General features: G+C 43.7%; 2 protein-coding genes across 2 annotated transcripts; one reads left to right on the plus strand and one right to left on the minus strand.

The window, feature by feature from the left end:
- The first annotated feature begins 4,289 nt into the window (after nucleotides 1-4,289).
- Nucleotides 4,290-10,432, plus strand: LOC120023690 (digestive organ expansion factor-like). Its single transcript, XM_038967743.1, has 12 exons — nucleotides 4,290-4,456; nucleotides 4,617-4,656; nucleotides 4,753-4,918; nucleotides 5,074-5,319; nucleotides 5,492-5,580; nucleotides 5,710-6,135; nucleotides 6,315-6,531; nucleotides 6,744-6,946; nucleotides 7,521-7,703; nucleotides 7,841-7,950; nucleotides 8,876-9,121; nucleotides 9,248-10,432. Exons 1-12 carry the CDS (start codon nucleotides 4,356-4,358, stop codon nucleotides 9,498-9,500), a joined length of 2,280 nt encoding a protein of 759 aa, XP_038823671.1. The 5' UTR covers nucleotides 4,290-4,355; the 3' UTR covers nucleotides 9,501-10,432.
- Nucleotides 10,433-12,805: 2,373 nt separating this feature from the next.
- Nucleotides 12,806-17,820, minus strand: LOC120023692 (ornithine decarboxylase 1-like). The gene is made up of 10 exons (XM_038967746.1): nucleotides 17,584-17,820; nucleotides 16,159-16,308; nucleotides 15,701-15,829; nucleotides 15,399-15,572; nucleotides 15,137-15,309; nucleotides 14,809-15,025; nucleotides 14,413-14,659; nucleotides 14,183-14,298; nucleotides 13,851-14,065; nucleotides 12,806-13,717 (listed from the first exon to the last, which is right to left on the minus strand). The coding sequence occupies exons 3-10, from the start codon at nucleotides 15,791-15,793 to the stop codon at nucleotides 13,585-13,587; spliced, it is 1,368 nt and encodes a 455-aa protein (XP_038823674.1). The 5' UTR covers nucleotides 15,794-15,829; nucleotides 16,159-16,308; nucleotides 17,584-17,820; the 3' UTR covers nucleotides 12,806-13,584.
- Between the last annotated feature and the right edge of the window lie 7,091 nt (nucleotides 17,821-24,911).

The following is a 24,911-nucleotide window of genomic DNA, read 5'->3' on the forward strand; positions in this document are numbered from 1 at the left end:
GATCTCAACAAACCATTTCCATATGGACCTCGCTTTGTGCACAGGGACATTGTCATGCTGAAACAGGAAAGGGCCTCAAAGTTGAAAGCACATAATCATCAAGAATGTCATTGTATGCCAACCTAAGAAAATGTCATTGTAGCGTTAAGATTTCTCTTCACTGGAACTAAGGGGCCTAGCTTGAACCATGAAAAACAGCCCCAGACCATTATTCCTCCTCCAACAAACTTTACAGTTGGCACTGCCATTCGGGCAGGTAGCGTTCTCCTGGCATCCGCCAAACCCAAATTTGTTCATTGGACTGCCAGATGGCGAAGCGTGATTCATCACTCCAGAGAACTGCTCCAGAGTTCAATGGCCGCTTGCTTTACACCACTCCAGCCGAAAGTTGGCATTCCGCATGGTGATCTTAGGCTGGTTTGCAGCTGCTCAGCCATGGAAACCCATTTCACAAAGTTCCGATGAACAGTCCTTGTGCTGACGTTGCTTCCAGAGGCAGTTTGGAACTCAGTAGTGAGTGTTGCAACCGAGGACAGGCGATTTTAACACATGCTGATGCTCCAAATACTCAACTAGTCTAAAGAAGGCCAGTTTTATTGCTTCTTTAATCAGAACAACAGTTTTCAGCTGTGCTAACAGAAGGGTTTTCTAATGATCAATTAGTCTTTTAAAATGATAAACTTGGATAAGTTAACACAACGTGCAATTGGAACATAGGAGTGATGGTTGCTGATAATGGGCCTCTGTGCGCCTATGTAGATATTCTATAAAAAATATGCAGTTTCCAGCTACAATAGTCATTTACAACATGAACAATGTCTACACTGTATTTCTGATCAATTTGATGTTATTTTAATGGACAAAAAATGTGATTTTCTTTCAAAAACAAGGACATTTCTAAGTGACCCCAAATTTTTTAACGGTAGTGTATATCCCCCCAATAGAATCCCCATACATTAACGATGACAGCTTCTCCATCCTAGAGGGGGAGATCAACCATTTCCAGGCCCAGGGACATGTACTAGTCTGTGGCTACCTAAATGCCAGAACTGGACAAGAACCTGACACTCTCAGCACACAGGGGGACAAACACAAACACATAGTCAATGGTAGGCTTTGAGGAGACTCCTATGGTAGGTACTCCTACAGCTCATCCCTTGGCTGTAGATTACTGACTGTAGATTACTGACCTCAACCCAGACTCTCTCAGAGCGTTCACTGTCAGCCCACTAACACCTCGATCAGATCACAGCAAAATCACAGTCTACTTGAACAGAGCAATACTCAATCATGAGGCATCAAAGCCAAAGGAACTGCACAATATTAAGAAACGCTACAGATGGAAGGAAAGTAGGGTAGAAACCTTCCAAAAATCAATTAGGCAACAACAAATTCAAACCCCTTTAGACAACTTCCTGGATTGCACTGTAATAGTGAAGGTGTAAATGTGACAGTAGAAAGCCTAAACAGTTTATTTTACCTTTCAGCTTCCCTATCAAATCTAAAAATGTCAAGCAGACAACCTAAGAAAATGAAAAACAATGAAAAATGGTTTGATGAAGAATTCAAAAACCTAAGAAAGAAATTGAGAAACCTATCCAACCAATAACATAGAGACCCAGAAAATCTGAGTTTACACCTTCAGTATGGTGAATCACTAAAACAATACAGAAATACGCTATGGAAAAAGAAGAAACAGCACGTCAGAAATCAGCTCAATGTAATTGAAGAATCCATAGAATCTAACCACTTCTGGGAAAATTGGAACATGCTAAACAAACAACAACACAAAGAGTAATCTATCCAAAATGGAGATGTATGGATAAACCACTTCCCCAATCTTTTTGGCCCTATAACAAAGAACAAACAGAAAAAACATATACATGATCAAAAACACATTTTAGAATAAACTATTAAAGACTACCAGAACCCACTGGATTCTCCAATTACATTGAATGAACTACAGGACAAAATACAAAGCCTCCAACCCAAAAAAGGCCTGTGGTGTTGATGGTATCCTAAATGAAATAATAAAATATACCGACCACAAATTCCAATTGGCTATACCTAAACTCTTTAACACCATCCTAGCTCTGGCATCTTCCCCAATATTTGGAACCAAGTACTGATCACCCCAATCCACAAAAGTGGAGACAAATTTGACCCCAATAACTACCGTGGATATGCGTCAACAGTCACAACAATTGACAAACACATTTTAAATGGCTTTTTTATTTTGGAACTTTTGTGTGTGTAATGTTTACTGTTAATTTTCTGTTTAACTATTTCACTTGCTCTGGCAATGTAAACATATGTTTCCCATGCCAATAAAGCCCCTTTGTAATGAACACGATGGGAGACAGAGAGCTGGTTTCAAGTGCAGGGTGCAGCAGGTGTTTATTGGTAAAGGACCACAGGAGGGGGCAAGTAGCTGGGTCCAGGGGCAGGCAGAAGGTCATACACAGGGGGTCCAAAAAGGCAACAGTACAGGCAGAGAAAAGGCTAGTAACGTCCTCCGGGAGATCAGGCAATAGGTTGATAACAGGAAATCCGATAGGCTAAAGTACAGGCAGTTAATATGCAAAAAGGCATCATACACAGGAGGATTAAATTACACTACAACCCAGCGCTCCGAATAGAAGTGTGTCACAAAACAAACAATACCTCACAATGATGGGGTGCAAAGAACTGAACTAAATAGTGTGTGGTAATGACATACAAGTGTGTGAACAGGTGATCAGAATTCAGGTGATTGGGATCTGGAGAGTGAGCTGCGTTCAGGGGATCTATGTGTTTGAGAGTGTGAGCTGGAAAGTGAGCTGCGTTCAGGGGATTTACGTGTTGGAGAGTATGAGTTGAAAGCAAACGTTACACCCTTGAATTGAGTGGGGTTAAAGCCAGGGTTTGTCATATATTAGCAACGGCGACCCTGGAGCAAGGGTCCCCGAGCCGACATATTTTTCACTTTGTCGACTCAGGATTAGACGACCTTTCAGTTACTGCCCCAACGCTCTAACCGTTTTGGCCACCTGCCGCCCGACGCTATTGTTCATTTTCCTCATTGACACGTAAAAGTCCAAAATGGTCTGAGTAAAAAAACTAGACACCAAAATGGTTAACAATGAATTAAGTTCTGCCATGGTAACAGCTAAAACAAGCAAACATTCAACTGATATCTCCATAATTAATGAATTGTTCAAATATGGCCAAATAGGCAACAGCTAGTTGAGAGGTCACTGCAGATCAACAACCTACGGGTTCTTGTGCCCCCACTTTCCAACGCCTTACCTCCACAACCTATCCGTACATGAAAGCTTCAGCTGTTGAAACTTTGATGACCTATTATAATGTTGTCAAGGATGCATCTGTTTTTATAGCGGCATCCCTCTATGGTAGCAAGAGAAGGTTCCACGAGAAAGGAGAAAAGTGGAGTATTTTATCAAAGCGTTGATCAACTATTTCCCATATAAAACTTTGCTGCCATCAACATACAATCACAGAGCATCCTGTCGGGCTGTATCACCGCCAGATACGGCATCTGCACCGCCCACAACCGCAGGGCTCTCCAGAGGGTGGCACAACTTATCACCGGGGGCAAACTACCTGCCCTCCAGGACACTTACAACACACTATGTCACAGGAAGGCAAAAAAGATAATCAAGGACAATAACCACCCGAGCCACTACCTGTTCACCCTGCTTCCATCCAGAAGGCGAGGTCAGTACAGGTGCATAAAAGCTGGGACAGATAGATTGAAAAACAGCTTCTATCTCAAGGCCATCAGATTGTTAAACAGCCACCACTAGCACAGAAAGGTGGCTGAATACCTACAGACTTGATATCATTGGCCACTTTAATAAATGGAACACTAGTCACTTTAATAATTCCACTTTAAGAATGTTTACATATCTTGCATTACTCATCTCATGTGTATATACTGTATACTGCATCCCTCACTATCTATTCTTTACTATCTATTGCATCTTAGCCGCTCTGTCACTGCTCATGCATATATTTTATATGTATATATTCTCATCCCATTCCTTTACTAGATTGCGTGTATTAGGTTTTGTTGTGGAATTTGTTAGATATTAGGTTTTGTTGTGGAACTGTTAGATATTACCTGTTACATACTGCTGCACTGTCAGATCTAGAGGCATAAGCATTTTGCTACACTCGCAATAACATCTGCTAATCATGTGTATGTGACCAATACAATTTGATTTGACTGCAGTGGAATGTCACTTTAATTTGAATACCGGAAGTGACGCTATTGATCTGCGAAAAAACCCAAACACACGTGTGTCCCGACCAAGCTAAAGTTATCTAGCTATCTAGTGACTGAACCGTCAACAATGGGGAAGAGAAAACAGAAGAATCAGATCTTCAATAATTTATCAAAAAAGCAGAAGAAACATCTGAAAGAATTTGGGGAGGAGCATCCATTCCATGATATGTACGCAGCAATTGAAATTCACTGTGACTTGTAATTCCTCAATTAGCTATACTATAGCTAACGTAACTAGCTAGCAAACAGCTAACCATGCTAATCACTTGACCCTGCATAGAATAAAGTACACGTTTATAAATCAGATGTTTTAAATTATTTATTCTAGAGTCACAGAAAAGGCAGAGAAAACACAAATATTGGCTCTGGTAAGTCTAACGTTATTGTCTCGTCGACTAACTAGCTAATCTGACTTTCAATTGCTAGTTAGCGTTTTTTGTAAATGTGTTTTCTCTTTTCTACAGCCAGACAGCCCAGTACAGTCCAGTGCTGAAAGTGACGAGGACGACGAACCAGAGCACAAGTCAGCATACCAGAAGTTGTTGTCTACTCTCAGCAGTCCTGCAGACCACGAAAGCGAAGATGAGAGTGTAGATGATGAAGAAGAGGTAGAAGAGCATCTTAGTGAAGGCAAGTGAAAGTGTCAAAGTGCACACTGATTGAAGCATAGTTTTGCTTGCAGATATATTGAGTATTGGTTATGTCATGATTGTCTTTAGAACAGTCATGGAGTGACATTGCAAATCAGATCGGAATTTAGATTTGTCTATGCTCCTTGATTTTAGAAGGAAGTGATGGAGATGAGGAATATAAAGAAGCAGGAAATAATTTGACTGTGACACCAGAAGAGGCAGATGAGGGGGAAGCAGGACCAAATGAAGGGTGTGAGGATGCTATGGAGGATGAAACAGCAGGAGGAGTGGAGTTTGAGGACAAGGAACATGAGTCTCAGTTCTGTCTGGAGAACAACTTCTCTGGAGAAGGAGAACAGGAGGGTGCAGAGAGCACTGCTAAACAAGAGGATAAGGAAGGTAAGCAAACATTGAGAGAAATTTAATCCTACTTAATTGAATCTTCCTTCATTCTGGTTTTGTATCCACTATCCAGCTCTGGAATTATTCATAGCTCTGTGCAGCAACCAACTCCTGAAGGTGAGTTTGGAGTGAAAAGGCAATGCTTCCGTGTGTTTCCCATCTTTTTTAGACTCCTTTAAGCTGCACCTTGACACAGAGATTAGTGAGGAGGATGTAAAATGGATTACTGCTGGCACTAAGGCCAAGGCTCAGGTCAAGGTACGCCCACATTCGTCTGAGCTTAATTACATTTTTATGTGTTCTTGTTTATTCAAGTTTTACGGCCAACATTGTGTAACCTCTCATGTCCACCTTCACCACCCCCTTCCCCACACAAATCATACACAGTGGCCAAGACTGGGCACCCTCCTCTGCTCCTCCCCCCTGGAGAAGTTTGGTCCCGCCGGCCAGGAGAAAGACAAAAGGCCTCTGGCGCTCCACAAAGTCCTGGAAACTAACTGGACGTCTCTGAACCAGACCTCCAACCCTAAGGTGGCCGTGGAGGAGGTCAGTCCACTGCAGCTGGAGCTGCTGTCTCTCATGGGTTCCTACAAGGACGTGTACTTCCCAGAGAGCTCACCACTCACCGAGGGCCGGCAGGTCCGCAGTGCCTACTGCCTCCACGCACTCAACCACGTGCTGAAGGCCAACTCCGGTGTTCTGGGTCATAATGCCCAGATGAGGGAGAACCAAGCCGCGGACAAGGCCGGAGGGAACAAGGCCAAAGTTGAACCACAGGATGAGCCCCGGGACCAAGGCCTGACCCGACCCAAGGTAAGGCACCTGTTTACTTGTGTACTTTGTCCTAAGTCCCTATCCAGAGTAGCACCAATGTGTGCTGATTAGTAGTCCAGCTCGGTTGAAGAGACTGAATGTTGTTTACACATCTGGTTAGTCTACCCCTTTTCACCATCAAGATATTTTAATCAGTTCCCTCATGCATCTGTGTACAGGTTCTGATCCTGGTGCCGTTCCGAGATGGAGCGCTGCGGGTGGTCCAGACCCTCATCAACCTCCTGGAGACCAAGGACAGGAAGATGGATGTCAGCAACAAGAAGAGGTTCAAGGACGAATTTGGAGAGGAGCCAGTGGACACGCCACCCAACCTCTTCAGACCAGACGACTACACCGCCATTTTCTCTGGCAACATCGACGATCACTTCAGGATAGGTCAGCAAGCAAATAGGATGTGCAGGCAAACTCAATGAGAATGTTTGTTGTCGTGTTTATATTTCCCTAAAATACAATTTTTTCAGTACATTTACACAAAACATAAGACATTCATTCACAATAGATTGCACTCCATTTTTTCCTCCACATTTGGCTCATTGCCTCCTATCTCTGACCATTATCGACCTTTGACCCCACCCTCTTCAAACCAGGAGTTTCCATCTTGAGGAGAAGCATTCGGCTCTATGCACCCTTCTACTCCTCTGACATCATCATAGCGTCTCCGCTGGGCCTGCGTACGGTGCTGGGGGTGGAGGGCGAGGCCAAGCGGGACTACGACTTCTTGTCCTCCATCGAGATACTTGTGGTGGACCAGGCCGACGTCTTCCTCATGCAGAACTGGGAGCACCTACTGGTAGGGTTACCTAGCTACAGTGTTCGGGTTACCTGCTAGTGTGGTTAGGTAGGGTTACCTATAGTGTTAGGGTTACCTACTGGCAGGGTTAGGCTGGATTGATAAACAGTAGCCTAGATTAAGTTGGGCGCGGCAGGTAGCCTAGTGGTTAGAGCGTTGGACTTGTAACCGAAAGGTTGCAAGATCGAATCCCCGAGCTGACAAGGTAAAAAACTGTCGCTCTGCCCCTGAACAAGGTAGTTAACCCACTGTTCCTAGACCGTCATTGAAAATAAGAATTTGTTCTTAACTGACTTGCCTAGTTAAAGGTAAAATAAAATATATATATATTTTTTTTTAAAGTTGCCTCCATATTTCATCAAGTTCTGTTATAAGGACAATGTTAACCCAAGCCAAAAATATCCAGTTCTACTATTGTAAATAATGTGTATAATTCAGGGAAGTATCACTATGGCATTATGCAGGCTGCCCTTCTGGTATTTTAGTGAATTACTTTCCTGTGTAAAGGGACCTTCTACACCACAGAACTTTTCAGTGTTGCTTTAACCACAATCCCTGCTGTGCTTTCTTCCAGCATGTGATGAAGCATCTGAACCTGCAGCCCTTGGACCCCCATGGGGTGGACTTCTCCAGGGTGCGCATGTGGAACCTGAACAACTGGGCCAAGTACTATCGCCAGACACTGATGTTCAGCTCTATCCAAGACCCACAGATCAACAACATCATCTCTAAGCACTGCTTCAACTACCGCGGCCAGGTCAGTGTGCACTTGGCCTGTGTGGCCTCTTCAATCCATCGTCTGTATGATTTCAACTAATGAGGTATATGCCATGCCATTAGAAACATTGTTAATTGAGTATTATGAAAGTCATGTTTTCCACATTCTTTTTCCAGGTTGCCACCAAGAATATGCCTATAACAGGCTCTATCTGCCAGGTTCTGGTTCAGCTCCCTCATGTCTTCCAGATGATCAACTCTAACAGCTTCATGGACCAGGATGCAAGGTAAAGACACACAATGTACTCTTCAGCAGTATCCTACGATGGTATATAATCTGGGCAGGAAATTAGGGTTGGGCTGATGTATGTTTAAATTGAATATTGTGATATTTTACTTGGACAATATATTGTGAAGTGCAAGACAATATATTGTGATGTGCAAGATGGTAGCCTAGTGGTTAGAGCGTTGGACTAGTAACCGAAAGGTTGCAAGTTCGAATCCCCGAGCTGACAAGGTACAAATCTGTCGTTCTGCCCCTGCACAAGGCAGTTAACCCACTGTTCCTAGGCCGTCATTGAAAATAAGAATTTGTTCTTAACTGACTTGCCTAGTTAAATAAAGGTAAAATAAATTTTAAAAAGACTATAGTCTGTTTGAACTTCAGTTAGGCTATATCAATATGTTGAAAATGAAATCTAAATGAATTAAGCCTTGTTTTTTCACCATACTAATTTTTTAAAATGAGAATGCAACTATGATATTGTAAATAAGAACAAAAAATGCACCGTCTGGAATTATCTAGTCATTAACGGCGCAAACAGATTATATTGGATATCGCGATATTTGGAGTAGCATACTGTATTTTAGAGGTCTACTCAGCCCAACCCTACAGCAAATAAAGAAAAAGTGAAGTCTCCGATTTGCAACAGACAGCCCCGGTGTAAGACACATAGCGAATACTAGAGGGCGCACTGCACTAATACATTCCACGTCAAGATCAACCCTACTCTGTAAGTGGCAAATTTTTAATACCACAAGATCAGATCGGACTACAGAGGGAAATTCATGGTTTATTTATTATAGTGAAGTTTCATTGTAAACAATAGGTAGTCATTGACTACCTCCTATTGTGTTTAAATGTTATACTGACATCTTAAAATCAATCAATGAATAAACCTTTTCTTAATTTATCCCCATTTTCCCTGGCAGGTTCCAATTCTTTGTGGACAAGGTCCTGCCCCAGTACAGGGACTCAGTCATGTCCCACACGCTCATCTATGTTCCCTCATACTTCGACTACGTCCGACTGCGCAACTACATGAAGAAGGAGGAGATCAACTTTGCCAGCATATGCGAGTACTCGACAAAGTCAGAGGTGTCCCGTGCCAGGCACTTTTTCCAGAAGGGAGATAAACAGTTTATTCTCTTCACCGAACGCTTCCACTTCTACAAGAGGTAAAAGTGGTGCTCCGTTTTTAAATGTCAGGCAATTTTTGTTGTCTGTAAACAGGAAGTTGTCCAGCTGTGTATAATAGTGTTGCATTGAACTTTCCCATTGAATAATTGTCAACCCCCTATCAGATACACCATCAAGGGAATCCAGAACCTGATCTTCTATGGGCTGCCCTCCTACCCTCACTTCTACAATGAGGTGTGCAACATGCTGCAGGCAGGGGGCCAAGGAGAGGAGGCTAGCTGGACTTGCACAGCCCTCTACTCACGCTATGACGCCCAGCGCCTCGCTGCCATCACCGGGGCCCAGAGGGCCGCTCAGATGCTGCAGTCCCAGAAGCCTGTACACCTGTTCGTCACGGGCGAGGAGAAGGGCCCCTAACACACAGATGGAAAGTGACTGATATCTGTAGGTAGGAAGAGGGAACTTCTCTTTCAACAGCCACTTTGGTTTTACGACACAGGTCATCAATGATGCCGATCATGGAAATGTATTGACTTTAGTCAGACATGCTGTTGAAAAGACTCTGCTTTCTAATGATACCAACTTTGTCTCTTTGAATGTCATTGAACAGTGATTTTCTATATGAATACACCCAAAGTTTCTGTCAGTAGTGTTTCAAGTATCACTGGTATTAAAGCGATGTTACTTGAGATTTTAAGTGTCTTCAACATTTTTTACTCAAACGAGTCTATGAAATTGTGAGTCTATTACCAGCATTCAAATGTTTTGTTATTTGTCATGTTAGCATATTGCTTTTAAATACTTTAAGTGATACGGATGTGCACCTTTGCTTTGATAATTTAGTTGTCTTAATTTTTCTATGATCTCAGTCTGGTAATCAACTTAATGTTGAGAGTAAAAATAGAATACACAAGATATAATTAAAAAAAATTGGTTGTGCATCAACAGTTTTTCGCTTATTTTAGTCACTGGGTCACTCAATTAGCCATATCTGCTAACAATTTTTATTGGTAGTTAGCTGGCTAGACTATCTAAATTTACCGACTGGGCACGCAGGGCATGTGCCCAGGAGCCCTGGCCTCCAGGGGGCCCACATTGATTTTGTTAGTCATGCTCACTCAGATATCATATTTAAATGGCACAAGTCACTGCAAAATGTGTCGAATTGTAAGAAATTTGCTTTAACACTGCCAAAACAACATTCTCTGCTGTCAAGATGGGGGCCAGTAAAATGTTTTGCCGGCTAGGTGCCCTAAAAGGCAAGGGCCGGCTACTAGTAATAATGTATTTAAAATGTAACTTTTTGGGTTACCTATCCAAATTCACAAATTAGTTAATCTTTCATTCTGTTTGGTTTGCCCCCCCCCCCCCCCCCCCCCCCCTCTTGGGTTGTGCTGTGGCGGAGATCTTTGTGGGCTATACTCGGCCTTGTCTCAGGATGGTAAGTTGGTGGTTGAAGATATCCCTCTAGTGGTGTGGGGGCTGTGCTTTGGCAAAGTGGGTGGGGTTATATCCTGCCTGTTTGGCCCTGTCCGGGGGTATCATCGGATGGGGCCAGTGTCTCCTGACCCCTCCGGTCTCAGCCTCCAGTATTTATGCTGCAGTAGTTTACGTGTCGGGGGGGTTAGGGTCAGTCTGTTATATCTGGAGTACTCCTGTCTTATCCGGTGTCCTGTGTGAATTTAAGTATGCTCTCTCTAATTCTCTTTCTCTCGGAGAACCTGAGCCCTAGGACCATGCCTCAGGACTACCTGGCATGATGACTCCTTGCTGTCCCCAGTCCACCTGGCCGTGCTGCTGCCCCAGTTTCAACTGTTCTGCCTGCGGCTATGGAACCCTGACCTGTTCACCGGACGTGCTACCTGTCCCAGACCTGCTGTTTTCAACTCTCTAGAGACAGCAGGAGCGGTAGAGATACTCTCAGTGATTGGCTATGAAAAGCCAACTGACATTTACTCCTGAGGTTCTGACTTGTTGCACCCTCGACAACTACTGTGATGATTATTATTTGACCATGCTGGTCATTTATGAACATTTGAACATCTTGGCCATGTTCTGTTATCTCCACCCGGCACAGCTAGAAGAGGACTGAGGACCCCTCATAGCCTGGTTCCTCTCTAGGTTTTGGCCTTTCTAGGGAGTTTTTCCTAGCCGCCGTGCTTCTACACCTGCATTGCTTGCTGTTTGGGGTTTTAGGCTGGGTTTCTGTACAGCACTTTGAGATATCGGCTGATGTAAGAAGGGCTATATAAATAAATTCGATTCTCATCAAGCAATTCTAAGAAGTATTAGATCTATTCTATGTGTGTGCTATTTCTATGCTTCCCATTCTTAAGTTGCATCTTTCAGTTTTGTACACCTGCTTCAAACAGCTGAAAATACAATATGGAAAATATATTTCAGAACGTTTTAGATGGTTCAATAATTCTCTATACAATAATTCTCTGCTTTGTCACAAACTGAAATTAGGCGAACTATTATAATTTTAGCAACCAGGTAAACGCTGAGTCATTTCTTCATAGTGCATTAAGAGTTTAGCATAACTACATGGATTATTCCACAAATCAGTTGACTGACTGCATGTGTGGATATGGATGCAACTGCTGCCCCTCATAAGTTCAGAATTTTATATACACACTGAACAAAAATATAACGTAAAGTATTGGTCCCATGTTTAATGAGCTAAAATAAAAGATCCCAGAAATGTTCCATACGCACAAAAAGCTTGTCTCAAATTAGGTGCATCCCCGTTAGTGAGCATTTCTCCTTTGCTGAGATAATCCATCCACCTGACAGGTGTGGCATATCAAGAAGCTGATTAAAGAGCATGATCATTGCACCTTGTGCTGGGGACAAATGGTCACTAAAACATCTCAAGTTGAGGGAGTGTAATAGGAATGTCAACCAGAGCTGTTGCCAGAGAACTGAATGTAAATTTCTCTACAAGCTGCTCCAACGTCATTTTAGAGAATTTGGCAGTACGTCCAACCGGCCTCACAACCGCAGACCCCATGTATGGCGTGTGGGGGAGCGTTTTGCTGAAGTCAACATTGTGAACAGAGTGCCAACGGTGTTATGGTATGGGCAGGCATAAGCTACAAACACAATTGCATTTTATTTATGGTAATTTGATTGCACACATACCGTAACCGAGGCCCATTGTGCAATTCATCCACCGCCATAATGCACGGGCCCATGGCGCAAGGATCTGTACACAATTCTTGGAAGCTGAACATGTCCCAGTTCTTCCCCCATGGCCTGCATACTCAGACGTCACCCGTTGAGCATGCTCTGAATCGACAGCGTGTTGCAGTTCCGGCCAATATCCAACAACTGCACAGCCATTGAAGAGTGGGACAACATTCCACAATCAACAGCCTGAGTAACTCCATGAGAAGGAGATGTGCTGCATGAGGTTAATGATCACACCAGATACTGACTGGTTTTCTAATCCACATACATCCCTTTTTTAAAGTTGTGTGACCAACAGATGCATATTTGTATTCCCAGTCATGTGAAATCCATAGATTAGGGCCTAATTTAAAGTATTTCAATTGACTGATTTCCTTATAGGAACTGTAACTGAAATTGTTACATTTATATTTTTGTTCAGTATAGTTAGCGAGTCACTACTGTAGTAATATCCTCAAGGTGTGTTATCCAGTATCCTATCCTTTCTACCCAACAGACACTGCCTTTTCCCCCAGAAAGGACCAACATTATTCAGCTCTGCACCTACGTTTTATTTATCTTTTTTTATTACAAAATTGAAAGTTTCCATAGGAAAGCAATACAAATGTGCAATCCCATCTTTCGTATCCGTTTAAAAAAAAATGCATCTTAAACATGAATAACTATCATTAACTGATTTACTACCCAGCAACAAACAAAAAAAATATTAAATACAGAAAAGGAGAAGGGACAGTCTGCATGTTGAGTCCCTACACCGAAAGGGGTCGGTGTGAAAGAGGATTCAGAGAAAATTAAACATCTGTAGCAGCCATTACCTGGCAAAGTAATCAGCACTCAAACAGCCCTTTGAGTCATGAGATGTGGTAGTGGAATCAACTGAAATGGACCCTTCTAGGAGTTGGAGAGAAAAACCACCCACGACACCGCCATGTAAAATGACAATGTCAATGTTACAAGTGCTCTCATTTAGAGCGACTTAGCTCAGTGCAAATGAAGGCATCCTGTGGCCCCTACAATAAATGAACATTCAACCTTGGTGTTATAGGCATTAGCCAATCAGACCCCTGTAACAATAGGACTACAACCCTCTGAGACAGAGAGATTCAGCCTCAGCTCAGGATTAGATCTGTCTTTCATACAGAAAAGAAAGAAATGTGCACCAACATGCCCCTCATTCTCCAGTCAAGTAACTGGCCTTTCAATGGTATGAGTAAAAAAAAAAAAATGAATAGGAAATTAACACAGGCTACTGGCCCCGTAGAGTGGCAGTGTGGTGGTGGGTATGTATGAGATTATGTTGGTGTTGTGTTTAGAGCACACGGGTCTGGCAAGGCTTGGTGGGCAGCTCCAGGCTGCTCTCATGGCCACAGCTGGATGTCACACAGGACATATCCTCCAAAGGAGTGGGCATCCCCTGGGCACAGATCTGCTGCATGCACTGCCTACACAGGACAAGAGCGATTTAGAATCAGAATGAAGGTTGAGGATTGATGAGACACCACTGTATGGAAACATTCAGCCACAGTCACATTCAATTGGTGTCCATATAATTATACTACATTTCCAATAACTTACCAAGCTGTGCGGGACATAGTGTAATAGATGTCTGGCTTCTGGAAGCCGTTGAAGGTAGAGGAGGCAGCCACAGTGTAGGCACCCATGTTCTCAAACAGCAGCCACTCTCCCACCTGCATGTCAGGCAAGGTGCACATCTCAGCGATGCGGTCCAGGCCATCGCAGGTTGGTCCCCAGATGCTGCAGGGGTACATACGCTCATCTGGTTTTGGCTTCTGTAGGAGGATGAAGAGAGCAGGGATTAAACAATCAAACTTACTTTACTGGTTTTATAAAATGTGCTTTTTGTGTGAGTTTGGTTGAAATGAAGTGTTTGGTTGAAATCATCGTACCTTGTGCAGGGTAGGCAGGGGGTGAGCATGGTCATATAGAATACAGTTGAAGGAGCCGTAGACCCCATCGTTCACATAGTACATCAGAGTCCGGTCACTAGTCCAATCGTCATCCTCTGTAGGGGCAGAGATGAATGAAACTTTGCTAACTTTAAGTTACGTGATGCAATGTTATTTCGCACATCAGGCAGTAGCCACAAGTTAGCGGATTGAGTAGAGTTTGCTCTTACCGTCAGAGGCAGACTGCTCGTTCATGATAACCTTCTTGGCAATGATGTTAACAGCTAGGGTGTAGGCAGAGGCCACGTAGTAGCGGCCTGGTTCGGCTATGATCCGGATCCCAGAGTCGGCAGGAAAATACTTGTCCAGCGCTGGGTTGATAACTGCTGTGATCTCCTCAAACTTGAGCTTGGCGTCCTCAGACCCAGGAAAACCGCCACCAATGTCCAGGAGGGTCATGTTGAATCCCACCTCAGCCTGAAGAAACAAACAAAAGATGAGTTAGGCCTACCGCTGCGGGCCAACTGCATCCCTTCACTGGAAACGAACCAAACTTACCAGGTAAAGGGTCCATTTTTAAAATGTATCAATTCAGGTGATAAGTTAAAGCAGAAAAGGCAACTCACCCCCATGTCGAAGACACAGCGTGCGTCAGAGATGGCCTGGCTGAAGGTGTCTGGGTCAGTGCAGCCGCTGCCCACGTGGAAGCTGACCCCGATAACATCCAGGCCCAGCTCCTTAGCCCGCTCCAGGAGACCCCGGCAGGCCTTCAGGGTGGCACCAAACTTCACACTCAGCCGGCACACTGCCTTGGAATCATCTGTGGCAATGCGCAGTACCAGTCTGGACAAGGAGAGATAAGTAAGAGGTGTACTTTTCTAGAGTAGCCAAATAAGTTCCTGACAATCCAAGTGTTTTCAGTGTGGCTAAAGAATGGGGGTGGAGGTCTCTTACTTTGCATCGTCGTGGTACCGAGCAACCTTCATGAGCTCCACATCACTGTCGAAGGTCATCATCTGCACTCCGTGGGCAGAGGCATACTTGATCTGGGACACCTGCTTGCAGGGGTTGGCGTAGATGATCCTGTTAGCATCCACACCCAGAGACTGAACGATCTGGATCTCAGTCTGATGGGACAAAGACAGACTGGGTCAGTACAGGAAACACATTCACAGGGCAGCAGGGTTTGTCAGGAGCGGTTTAGAAAGAGACAAACCTTGCTTGCACAGTCAAAGCCAGCGTTCAAGGAAGCCAGGGTCGTGACAACAGCCCGACTGTCGTTGCATTTGACAGCATAGAAGGGCGTGACGCGAGGCATGGCACGCGCCCATCGCATGTGCTTCTTCAGCACGTCACCCAAGTCGCACACGTAGAAGGCATCCTTATCATCCTGGAGGGTCAAAGACATGGATGCAAGCGAATAAGAAATACATCTTACACTGACAAATGCCTCGACATCAAATCACACTTCTCACACCAAATGCAGCAAAATCTGAGACAACAGGAAGTGGTTCTTACAGACATGGATGTCTCGTTGATTTTTTGCTCAACAATGTCACGGGCACAGAAACCCTCCTCCAGGAAGGCAAAATCAGGAGCAAAAGTGTTCATGGTCGAAGAAAATATTTAAAGACTGTCACAAAAGAACTGTGGAAAAAGGAGATCAGAGTTAAAAATCGTAGCACAGACCCAAAAACATTGTGTTTATCAGTGGGCTAGTTGTTCAAGGAATAGCCTATCAATGTTGACTCAGTGACCTGCACACTTTACAAGGGCAATTCCCTGATAGTAAAATGTTTGTACAAGACAGCTCATTGTCACCTGGAATATGCCTAAATTAGTAGCATTACTCCCAAAGACAGTACACCAATTACAACCAACCCCAGCTGCTCATAGGCCGGTACTGTAACATCTATTCCAGAAGATATTGTGACATGTATGTTGGAAATGACAGTGGATTGGAAAGCAACCCTTACTTGGACAAGAAAGAGATGGAATTTGGCAAAGTAGTTTAATCAGGTGCAGAGCAGCCAAGGTGGTTCACCAGTGAAGTTGAAGCCTTTCAGGTAAGACTCTAGGCCGGGGCCTGCAGAGTAGCCAGTGTGCGCTTTCCTAAAGCGAGTATTCTGCAAACAGAAAGCTCAAATGTGTGAAAATACAGTAGCATTAAAACAGGACAGTGTCTATGCTGCGTTAGTGTTTTCAATGGATATTTACATAATTCATTCAACCAGCCCGTTAGCAGTTTAGATAATCATATAGCCTAGTATGACTGAGAAGTAGTTACTGTTGGCATCGCAAGTGTTATCAGAGAGTATTAATGGCCAATATACTTGCTTTTTTACATTATCGGACAATCTGAAGGATTTTTTGTTGAACAACCACACCCTCGAGAAGGCCGACTACAGGGCAATCTTTTATCCGGGTCTCAAAGGGATACAACGTCTCTCGACAAGTCTCTACTAACCAGTAAGTGAGAAACCGCCTCTATGACAAGGACACTGCTAAAGTATCCAAATAGCAGGGAGACAGTGGCTAAATCGTTTAGTGGCATGAAAAGGAACCAATCAGGAAAGACTGACGCAAAACAAACGCTTCTTGGCTGAACCAATCAGTATTTTATCCGCTTGGCGCGCCATTATAATGGGCGCATTCGACATTGCAGCCGACATAAAAGGCGAATCGAGACTGACCGATCTCCAAATCACCCTGCTTCATAAACAATTACTCCTCAACATAACTTCTAGATGTGTTAGTCTGTCACAATTTACCCATGATACATCACGGTTTTGATGCTCTCGAACACGCTCCAAAATTCTTCATTCATTCATTAACGCCATGCCAGCATGGCCACACAAGCTTCGTCAATGTAGCCTAATGTTACCGGTATACACTTCATCATAAAATACATTTTAGCAAGCTAGTTAAAGACATTGTGTGGGGACTGGGAGTTGTTCACGAATGTAACAAAAACTTTCACCGAGTTTCTTTGCCAATCTCATTCCCGCGGTCCAAACCATTCTTCAAACCCAACCCCAGGTTCGACAAGGTATACACGGCGTCCCTTGGGGCTGCTCCAAACCCATCACTTCCATTAAACCAAAAACCTATTAGAAGATAGAGATACGTAACGCTAACTAACGTTGCACGAGGTGGCATATCCTTTTCGCTCTGGGAGACCTGTACTGTTACACAGATCAATGTAACGTTACAGGTCTCCATGAGCGAAGAGGCTAAATATGGCATTACCATAATATTACTTTAGCTAAACACAATTTGACACGATCTGACTAAGCCAACGTGGATATCGCAATACATGGATGAATACGATAGCCTACCTAGCTAACCTGTTTAAAATAAATTAATTTGTGAAAATGTAGGATAAATTATTGAAGGCTTACCTTAAAAAGCATTTACAAAGAGTGTGTCCATTAGACCAGAATCCTGGAAAATATGACTCGGTTTTTCCTCGTCAGTCGAGTCTGTCACGAAACTGTGTAGCGCGCTCTAACTGAATTACAACTGGAAAGTTGAAGCTAACGTTTCGATACGACCGTATTTATAGAGGTGCTGTCTCCAAGGCAACACGCCAGCTGAAACCGGCCTTCTGTAGACTTAGGAACCGGTTTAGTCTTGTCACCGGCTCCATGTGCTCTAGGAGGAAGTAAGACGCGGTAGCTAGAGAGCGTCTCTTCGTTCTTCTTCTTTGGTATCATGGCATTCGCACATTTTGTTTGTGCATGCCGCCACCTACTGTGTGGTAGTGTGTGGTCAATCACGTTAATTTTTTTATTTTGTAAATGGAAAAAAGTTGCACCACCAACTAACCCTACACCTATATACCACTATTTAATATTTTTTTTAAATCATCACTCCATTCCACTACTTTGACCCTAACTGATCCTACACCAGGCCGAAGGCCTGGGAGGACAGGAGTCTTTCTTTAAACACACCTTGTATCCATTCTGCAGTAACCCTTACAAGAAAACAAAGCAGTTTTGAAACTGCAGTAAAAATGCAGTAACTGCATTTTGGACTCAGTAATTGCCGAATAAATTCAGTGTACTGCACTGCAGTCTGCAGTTACATTGCAAAATTACTGCAGTAAAAAAATTGTGTTCTTTTGGCAGTATTTGCAGCATACTGGAGTTATACTGCACTAATTAAGCAATGATGCACGAGGGGGTGAGGTACATGGCCAATATACCACGGCTAAGGGCTGTTCTTTTGCACGCGGAGTGCCTGGACACAGTCCTTAGCCGTGGTATATTGGCCATATATCACAAACCCAGATGAGCCTTATTTCTATTATAAACTGGTTACGAACTTAATTAGAGCAGTAAAACTAAATGTTTTGTCATACTCGTGGTATATGGTCTGATATACCCGTGGTATAGGAATCTTCAAGTTCATTTGCTCCACCTCAACACTTCAACTCCACCACAGTAATCATTGTTTTCAAAGGCGCCGGGCTCCGGAGAGCAAAGCAAGTCACAGGTCTTGTCCCTAGTCACGTGACGTGAAGTGCCCGCTCCCTCTAGACAGAAGAAACACAGAAAATCATCACAAGTCCACTTCGAGCTACCTTCACCGATTTCACAATACCCAATTTATTTTCTACCCAGGCTGAGAATACATATGGATCAGCCAAAAGGCAGCGATCCACTTTCTCCAAAAATGTCACTCCCACTGGGCCCAAATCATCCTTTGCATGAGCATCAGGGTGAGGCTCAGACTCGGAGGTCTTCACCACACCTGCCACCACAAGTAATTCATCCTCACTCTCGTCAGGTTCAATTTCTGAGCTATCAGAGACAGCCGAATATGGTTTGTACTTGGCGCTATTCTTCTTCAACACACATCTTCCCACTGCATTCGGCTCTTCTACTTCTTCCTCACAGTCCATAACCACATCTATCCATTCACCACGCTCACGCCGCACCTTCATCCATTGTACTGCTTGCAGAACACGCACTGATGGCCTTTCTCCTATACCCACCATCTGTTCCTTAGCACAATTTAGTAGTCTAGCTATCTCTGGCCTCTTCATGACCCCAAAACGTGCCACAGTTGTCACCCAGATCTCTTCCTCATCATCCATATTTGCCACCCCATCTCTTCATTACCCGGCTCATGCCTTGTAAATGTCTTTCATAATGACAACCAAATTATAGCCTACTTTGCAGTGCAGACCAACATGTTTAACATAAGTTTTACAACTTAAAACAATTCTGAATAGAAAATAATAGTCTGAAATTGTGCCTTTAGCTCCACTGATTGAAGTGGATTTAAGAAGTGACATCAGTAAGGGATCATAGCTTTCACCTGGATTCACCTGGTCAGTCTATGTCATGGAAAAAGTGTTCCTTCCACACTCAGTGCATTTTCTCAGGAATTTGTATTTTTCTGACCACCTTTATTTGTCCTCACACCTCTCTAATGGTCATTTTGCTCTTTCATTTGAAAGTGGGTCACATTTGGCATATCTGGACAGCATTCAGTGTCAAAGTGACATGACAAAGTTTGTTAAGTCCCACTGAAAACTACCAGTACAGGAAAAACACAGGAATTCACGTGGTAACATGTGTTTTTGGAATGTTATCACATGTAGTTTCATGTTATCACGTTGCTTTACATGTAATCACACATTATCACATTTACTTCAAATAAGATAATTTACTAAGATCACGTGATCACATGAAAACGTGTTTTTGGAACACTTCGAGTGTTAAGCCTATCAGACCTCTTTTTCTCGCCTTCCTGGGTTTGACCCTTGCCTGTCCTGACTCTGAGCCCGCCTGCCTGACCACTCTGCCTGCCCCTGAGCCTGCCTGCCGACCTGTACCGTTGCCCCACCTCTTGTTTACTGACCCCTGCCTGCCTTGACCTGTCTATTGCCCGCCCCTGTTGGATTATTAAACCATTGTTAATTCGACGTGCCTGCATCTGGGTCTTACCTTCATACCTGATAGTATCTTTACTTTTACTCAAGCATGAGAGTTAGGTACTTTTTCCATTACACTTATAAGAGGCTGGTCATATGGGTTTCAGTTCAAAGCCTCTCATAGGAAAGTTAATGGATCATGAAGACTACATCGAGTATCTGCGGTTTTGTGAAATGCATTCTCCAGATAAAAATGGGTCACAATGAAATTGGCATCTTCTCTTTTCATGACCATGAGTTGGTTTCCATTCAGACTTCCACATTTACCGCCTGCTAGCATATGAAGTCATTCTTTAAACTAGGTCTCAAAACCAAAAGGCGTACTGTTTTTCTCAATGGAATACAAAAGTTGAAAAGACAAAGAAGGGGTGGGGGAATGGAAGGCAACACAATCTGCTATGCTCCAGTGGCGAGAAGCCCCGTCGCCGCCCCTACCCTTGCTTCTCATCTTGTTCTGGTGGATGGACGCCCACCTACCCTGAGAAGCATACATTCCTGAGAAGGAAGTAGGCCTCAGGTTGAGGGCTAATTTATTTACCAGACATTTATTTGCTTGTTTAGAATGGCAGGTTCATGGGATACGGAGTGTACAGCCATAGTGACCCTGAGTTGAGGCAAAGGAATGCCCCCCTCAAATGCCCCCCGCAAACGTAATGATGGTGTTGGAGTCATGGGTGAACAGGGGCTATAGGATGGGAATTAGCTCGCACCCCTGAGGGGCCCTCGTGTTGAGGATCAGCGTGGCAGATATTTGTTGCCTACCCTTACCACCTGGGGGCGGCCCGTCAGGAGGTCCAGGATCCAGTTGCAGAGGGAGGTGTTTATTCCCAGGGTCCTTAGCTTAGTGATGAGCTTGAAGGGCACTATGATGTTGAACGCTGAGCTGTAGTCAACAAACAGCATTCTCACGTAGGTGTACCATTTGTTCAAGTGGGAAAGGGAGGTGTGGAGTGCAATGGAGATTGTGTCATCTGTGGATCTGTTGGGGCGGTATGCTAATTGTAGTGGGTTTCTGGGATGATGGTGTTGATGTGTCATGACCAACCTTTCAAAGCACTTCATGGCTACAGGCCTGAGTGCTACGGGGTGGTAGTCATTTAAGCAGGTTACCTTGGCGTTCTTGTGCACAGGGACTATGTATGGCAGTCTGCTTGAAACATGTAGGCATTACAGACTCAGTCAGGGAGAGGTTGAACATATCAGTGAAGACACTTGCCAGTTGTACTCAGAGCATGTGCTGATCATGTCCTGGTAATTTGTCTGAATGTTGACCTGTTAAAAAGGTCTTACTCACCTTGGCTACGGAGAGTGTGATCACACAGTCGTCCGGAACAGCTGGTGCTTTCATGCATGCTTCAGTGTCACTGTCTCCATGCTCGGCACAGTGAAGGGAAAGCTTAACACTACAGCACACAATGACATTCTAGACGATTCTGTGCTTCCAACTTTGTGGAAACAGTTTGGGAAGGCCCTTTCCTGTTTCAGCCTGACATTGCCCCCGTTCACAAAGCAAGGTCCATACCGAAATGGTTTGTCGAAATCAGTGTGGAAAAACTTGACTGGCCTGCACATTTATACTGAACTTTGACTGCAATCTTTTTCCTAAGGGAGGATTTAGCATTTGAATGTTAACTTGACCTTCCAATTACTTGTGAATGTTGTTCCTATTTCACAAAATGCATCCTCATCTCACATTAACAGTAAACCCAAACTACCAGTTAAAGAACACACACTGTTATTGTGCCTTGTGCTTTGAATAACTATCCTGGCTGGAGGTCTGCGTTGCATGTTTAGTGTTGTATTGGCCATGCCAAGAGCACTCAGTGGCCAGTTTATTAGGTTCACAAAAATGTTTTGCTCCTACATACAGTGAGTCACGTGGCTTGCTATATAAAGCAGGCAGACAGGCATCAAGGAATTCAGTTACTGTCCGATTGAACATTTGTCACGTTCCTGACCTTATTTCCTTTGTTCTGTATTGTTTAGTTGGTCAGGACGTGAGCTGGGTGGGCATTCTATGTTATGTGTTTCTATGTTGGGTTCATTGTCAACTAGCCTGATATGGTTCTCAATCAGGGGCAGGTGTTTTACGTTTCCTCTGATTGAGAACCATATTAAGGTAGGCTGTTCTCACTGTTTGTTTGTGGGTGATTGTTGCTGTGTCTGTGTTTGTTCGCCACACAGTACTGTTTCGTTTCGTTCGTTCGTGTGTTCCTTCCTGTTCGTGCGTTCATGTTTTATGTTCTCAAGTTCAGGTCTGTTCACGTCGTTTTGTATTTTGTCAAGTGTTCTTCGTGTTCGTCTTTCTTAAATAAATCAATATGTATTCACACTACGCTACGCTTTGGTCCGATCCTTGCTCCTCAGACGAGGAGGAAGACGAGCGTTACAACATTAGAATGGGCATAAGTGACATAAGAGACTTTGAGCATGGTATGATCATCGGTGCCAAGCACGCCAGTTCCAGTATCTCAGAAACGTCTGACCTCCTAGGCTTTCAATGCACAACAGTGTCTAGGGTTTACCGAGAATGGTGCGACAAACAAAAAACATCCAGTCAGTGGCAGTCCTGTGGGCAAAAACAGCTTGTTAATGAGAGGCCGAAGGAGAATGGCAAGAATCGGGAAGGCTAACAGGCGGGCGACAAACAGGCAAATAACGGCGCAGTTCAACAGTGGTGTGCAGAACGGCATCTCAAAACACATAACTCGTCGTTTTTTGTCACGGATGGGCTATTGCAGCAGACGACCACACCGGGTTCCACTCCTATCAGCTAAAAACAAGAAGAAGTGGCTCCAGTGGACACGCGATCACCAACACTGGACAATTGAGGAGTGGGAAAACATTGCCTGCTCTGACGAATCCTGGTGTCTGTTGCGTCATGCTGATGGCAGAGTCAGGATTTGGTATAAGCAGAATAAGTCCATGGCTCCATGCTGCCTGGTACAGGCTGGTGGAGAATGTTTTTCCTGGCACACATTAGGTCCCTTGATACCAATTGAGCAACATTTCCATGCCCCAGAGGTTTCAGGCTGTTCTAGAGGAAAAGGGGGTCCGACCCAGTACTAGATGGGTGTACCTAATACATTGTGTATATCTCCTGTGAGTCTGTGGTGTAAACAGTTTGCCTACGTGTCACACATACTGACACAAGGTCACAACGCTCTAAATTTGACCCACATTTCCTTATTTTTTGTGTCTTTATCTATCTCTCTCTTCCCACTAAGTAGTAGAGCTCTGTTGAACCAAACAAGATTAGTCTGAACTGGGACTACAACAATAATAGCATACACATTGACTGCAATGGAAAAGAGGCATGAACTCTTTCACAAGTCTTAACATCAGAGCCAGATCAAGACAACATGGATACAGCCATGGAGCGGCAGGTAGCACAGTGGTTAGAGCGTTGGGCAAGTAACCGAAAGGTTGCTGGATAAAATCCCAGAGCTGACAAGGTAACTGTTGTTCTGCCCCTGAACAAGGCAGTTAACCCACTGTTCCCCGGTAGGCCATCATTGTAAATAAGAATTTGTTCTTAACTGACTTGCCTAGTTAAATAAAGGTACACTAAAATAATAATTGTTAGGCTACATTATGAAATGACTATACATTTACAAAGCAATTGCCTGATTTGATCAAATAATTAAGTCTTATCTCAGGCAGGTAAGATGAGATCTTATGAGGTGAGCCAATTAATGCAGTCTGACCTAATGACCATTTGGCAGTGATGAGGTGTGTTTGACTATTGCTGAGTGTGGACTGATACAGCAGTATTCCCATCTTTGCACTCAATAACTCTCAGCCTCATGTGTGCACATCATGCACTAGTAACATATTAGCTATGACACTGCGTCACTAGTTAAAAGCCCCTTGTAATAAACGTCTTAGAATATGATAATTTGGCAGAAACCTCTACCCAACGTGATTATCTTGAGCCGAAGTAGAATTAGTTGTTTGAATGACCAACTATTATCAGCCCTGCATTAGTTGTACAATGTGTTAGACGATCATTTAACCTTTCCCCTTTGCTAATGGAATACCCTCAGTTGCAGTTTGGTTAGATACTACTTGCTTTTATCATTCTCTCTCGCTCTCTCTCTCTCATACACACACACACAGATCTGGGTGGGTAGCTGATGTAGGTCGTTCCTATTGCTCTGGTGACTATATAATAAAATAAGGCATGAAAATAAACACAGCCCATTTAAAGAGAGAGAGACAGATGATTTCACGCAACACAAAAGCTTTGACCTAAAACTGTTAGGGTTGGATTTTCCACCCGGCAATTTTCCTCTGCTCCAAGTTGCGATTGCTTATGAAACCCGAGCAGGAATCATTGTGTGTACACACAATCACATGTACCGCATAAGTCAATGGATGACGCAGGGCGGCGGTACTTATCCAACAGTGGTGAGTCACTTTTTCTGCCTGGTCACCAGGATTTCACCCGGTGAAAGTGCATTTATCATGTTGTTTGTTGTTGTCTGCAATGTTAATTGGTAAAGAATAAAGTTTAATTAAAATTTATTCGAGATTCCTTGAAAGAGATTCCGTGAAATGATTGTACAAAACACACACATCCATGCATAAACACAGGGACACGCACATAGACACAAACATCCACAAGGGTACACTGACCCAGACCACACATACACCCATCTATACCGAACAAAAATATAAACATGTAGGTCCCATGTTTCATGAACTGAAATAAAATAATCCAGCAATTTTTCATACGCACAAAAGCTTATTTCTCTCAAATGTTGTGCACAAATTTGTTTATAT

This window comes from Salvelinus namaycush, chromosome 28, assembly GCF_016432855.1.
Source record: "Salvelinus namaycush isolate Seneca chromosome 28, SaNama_1.0, whole genome shotgun sequence".
Classification (NCBI taxonomy): domain Eukaryota; kingdom Metazoa; phylum Chordata; class Actinopteri; order Salmoniformes; family Salmonidae; genus Salvelinus; species Salvelinus namaycush.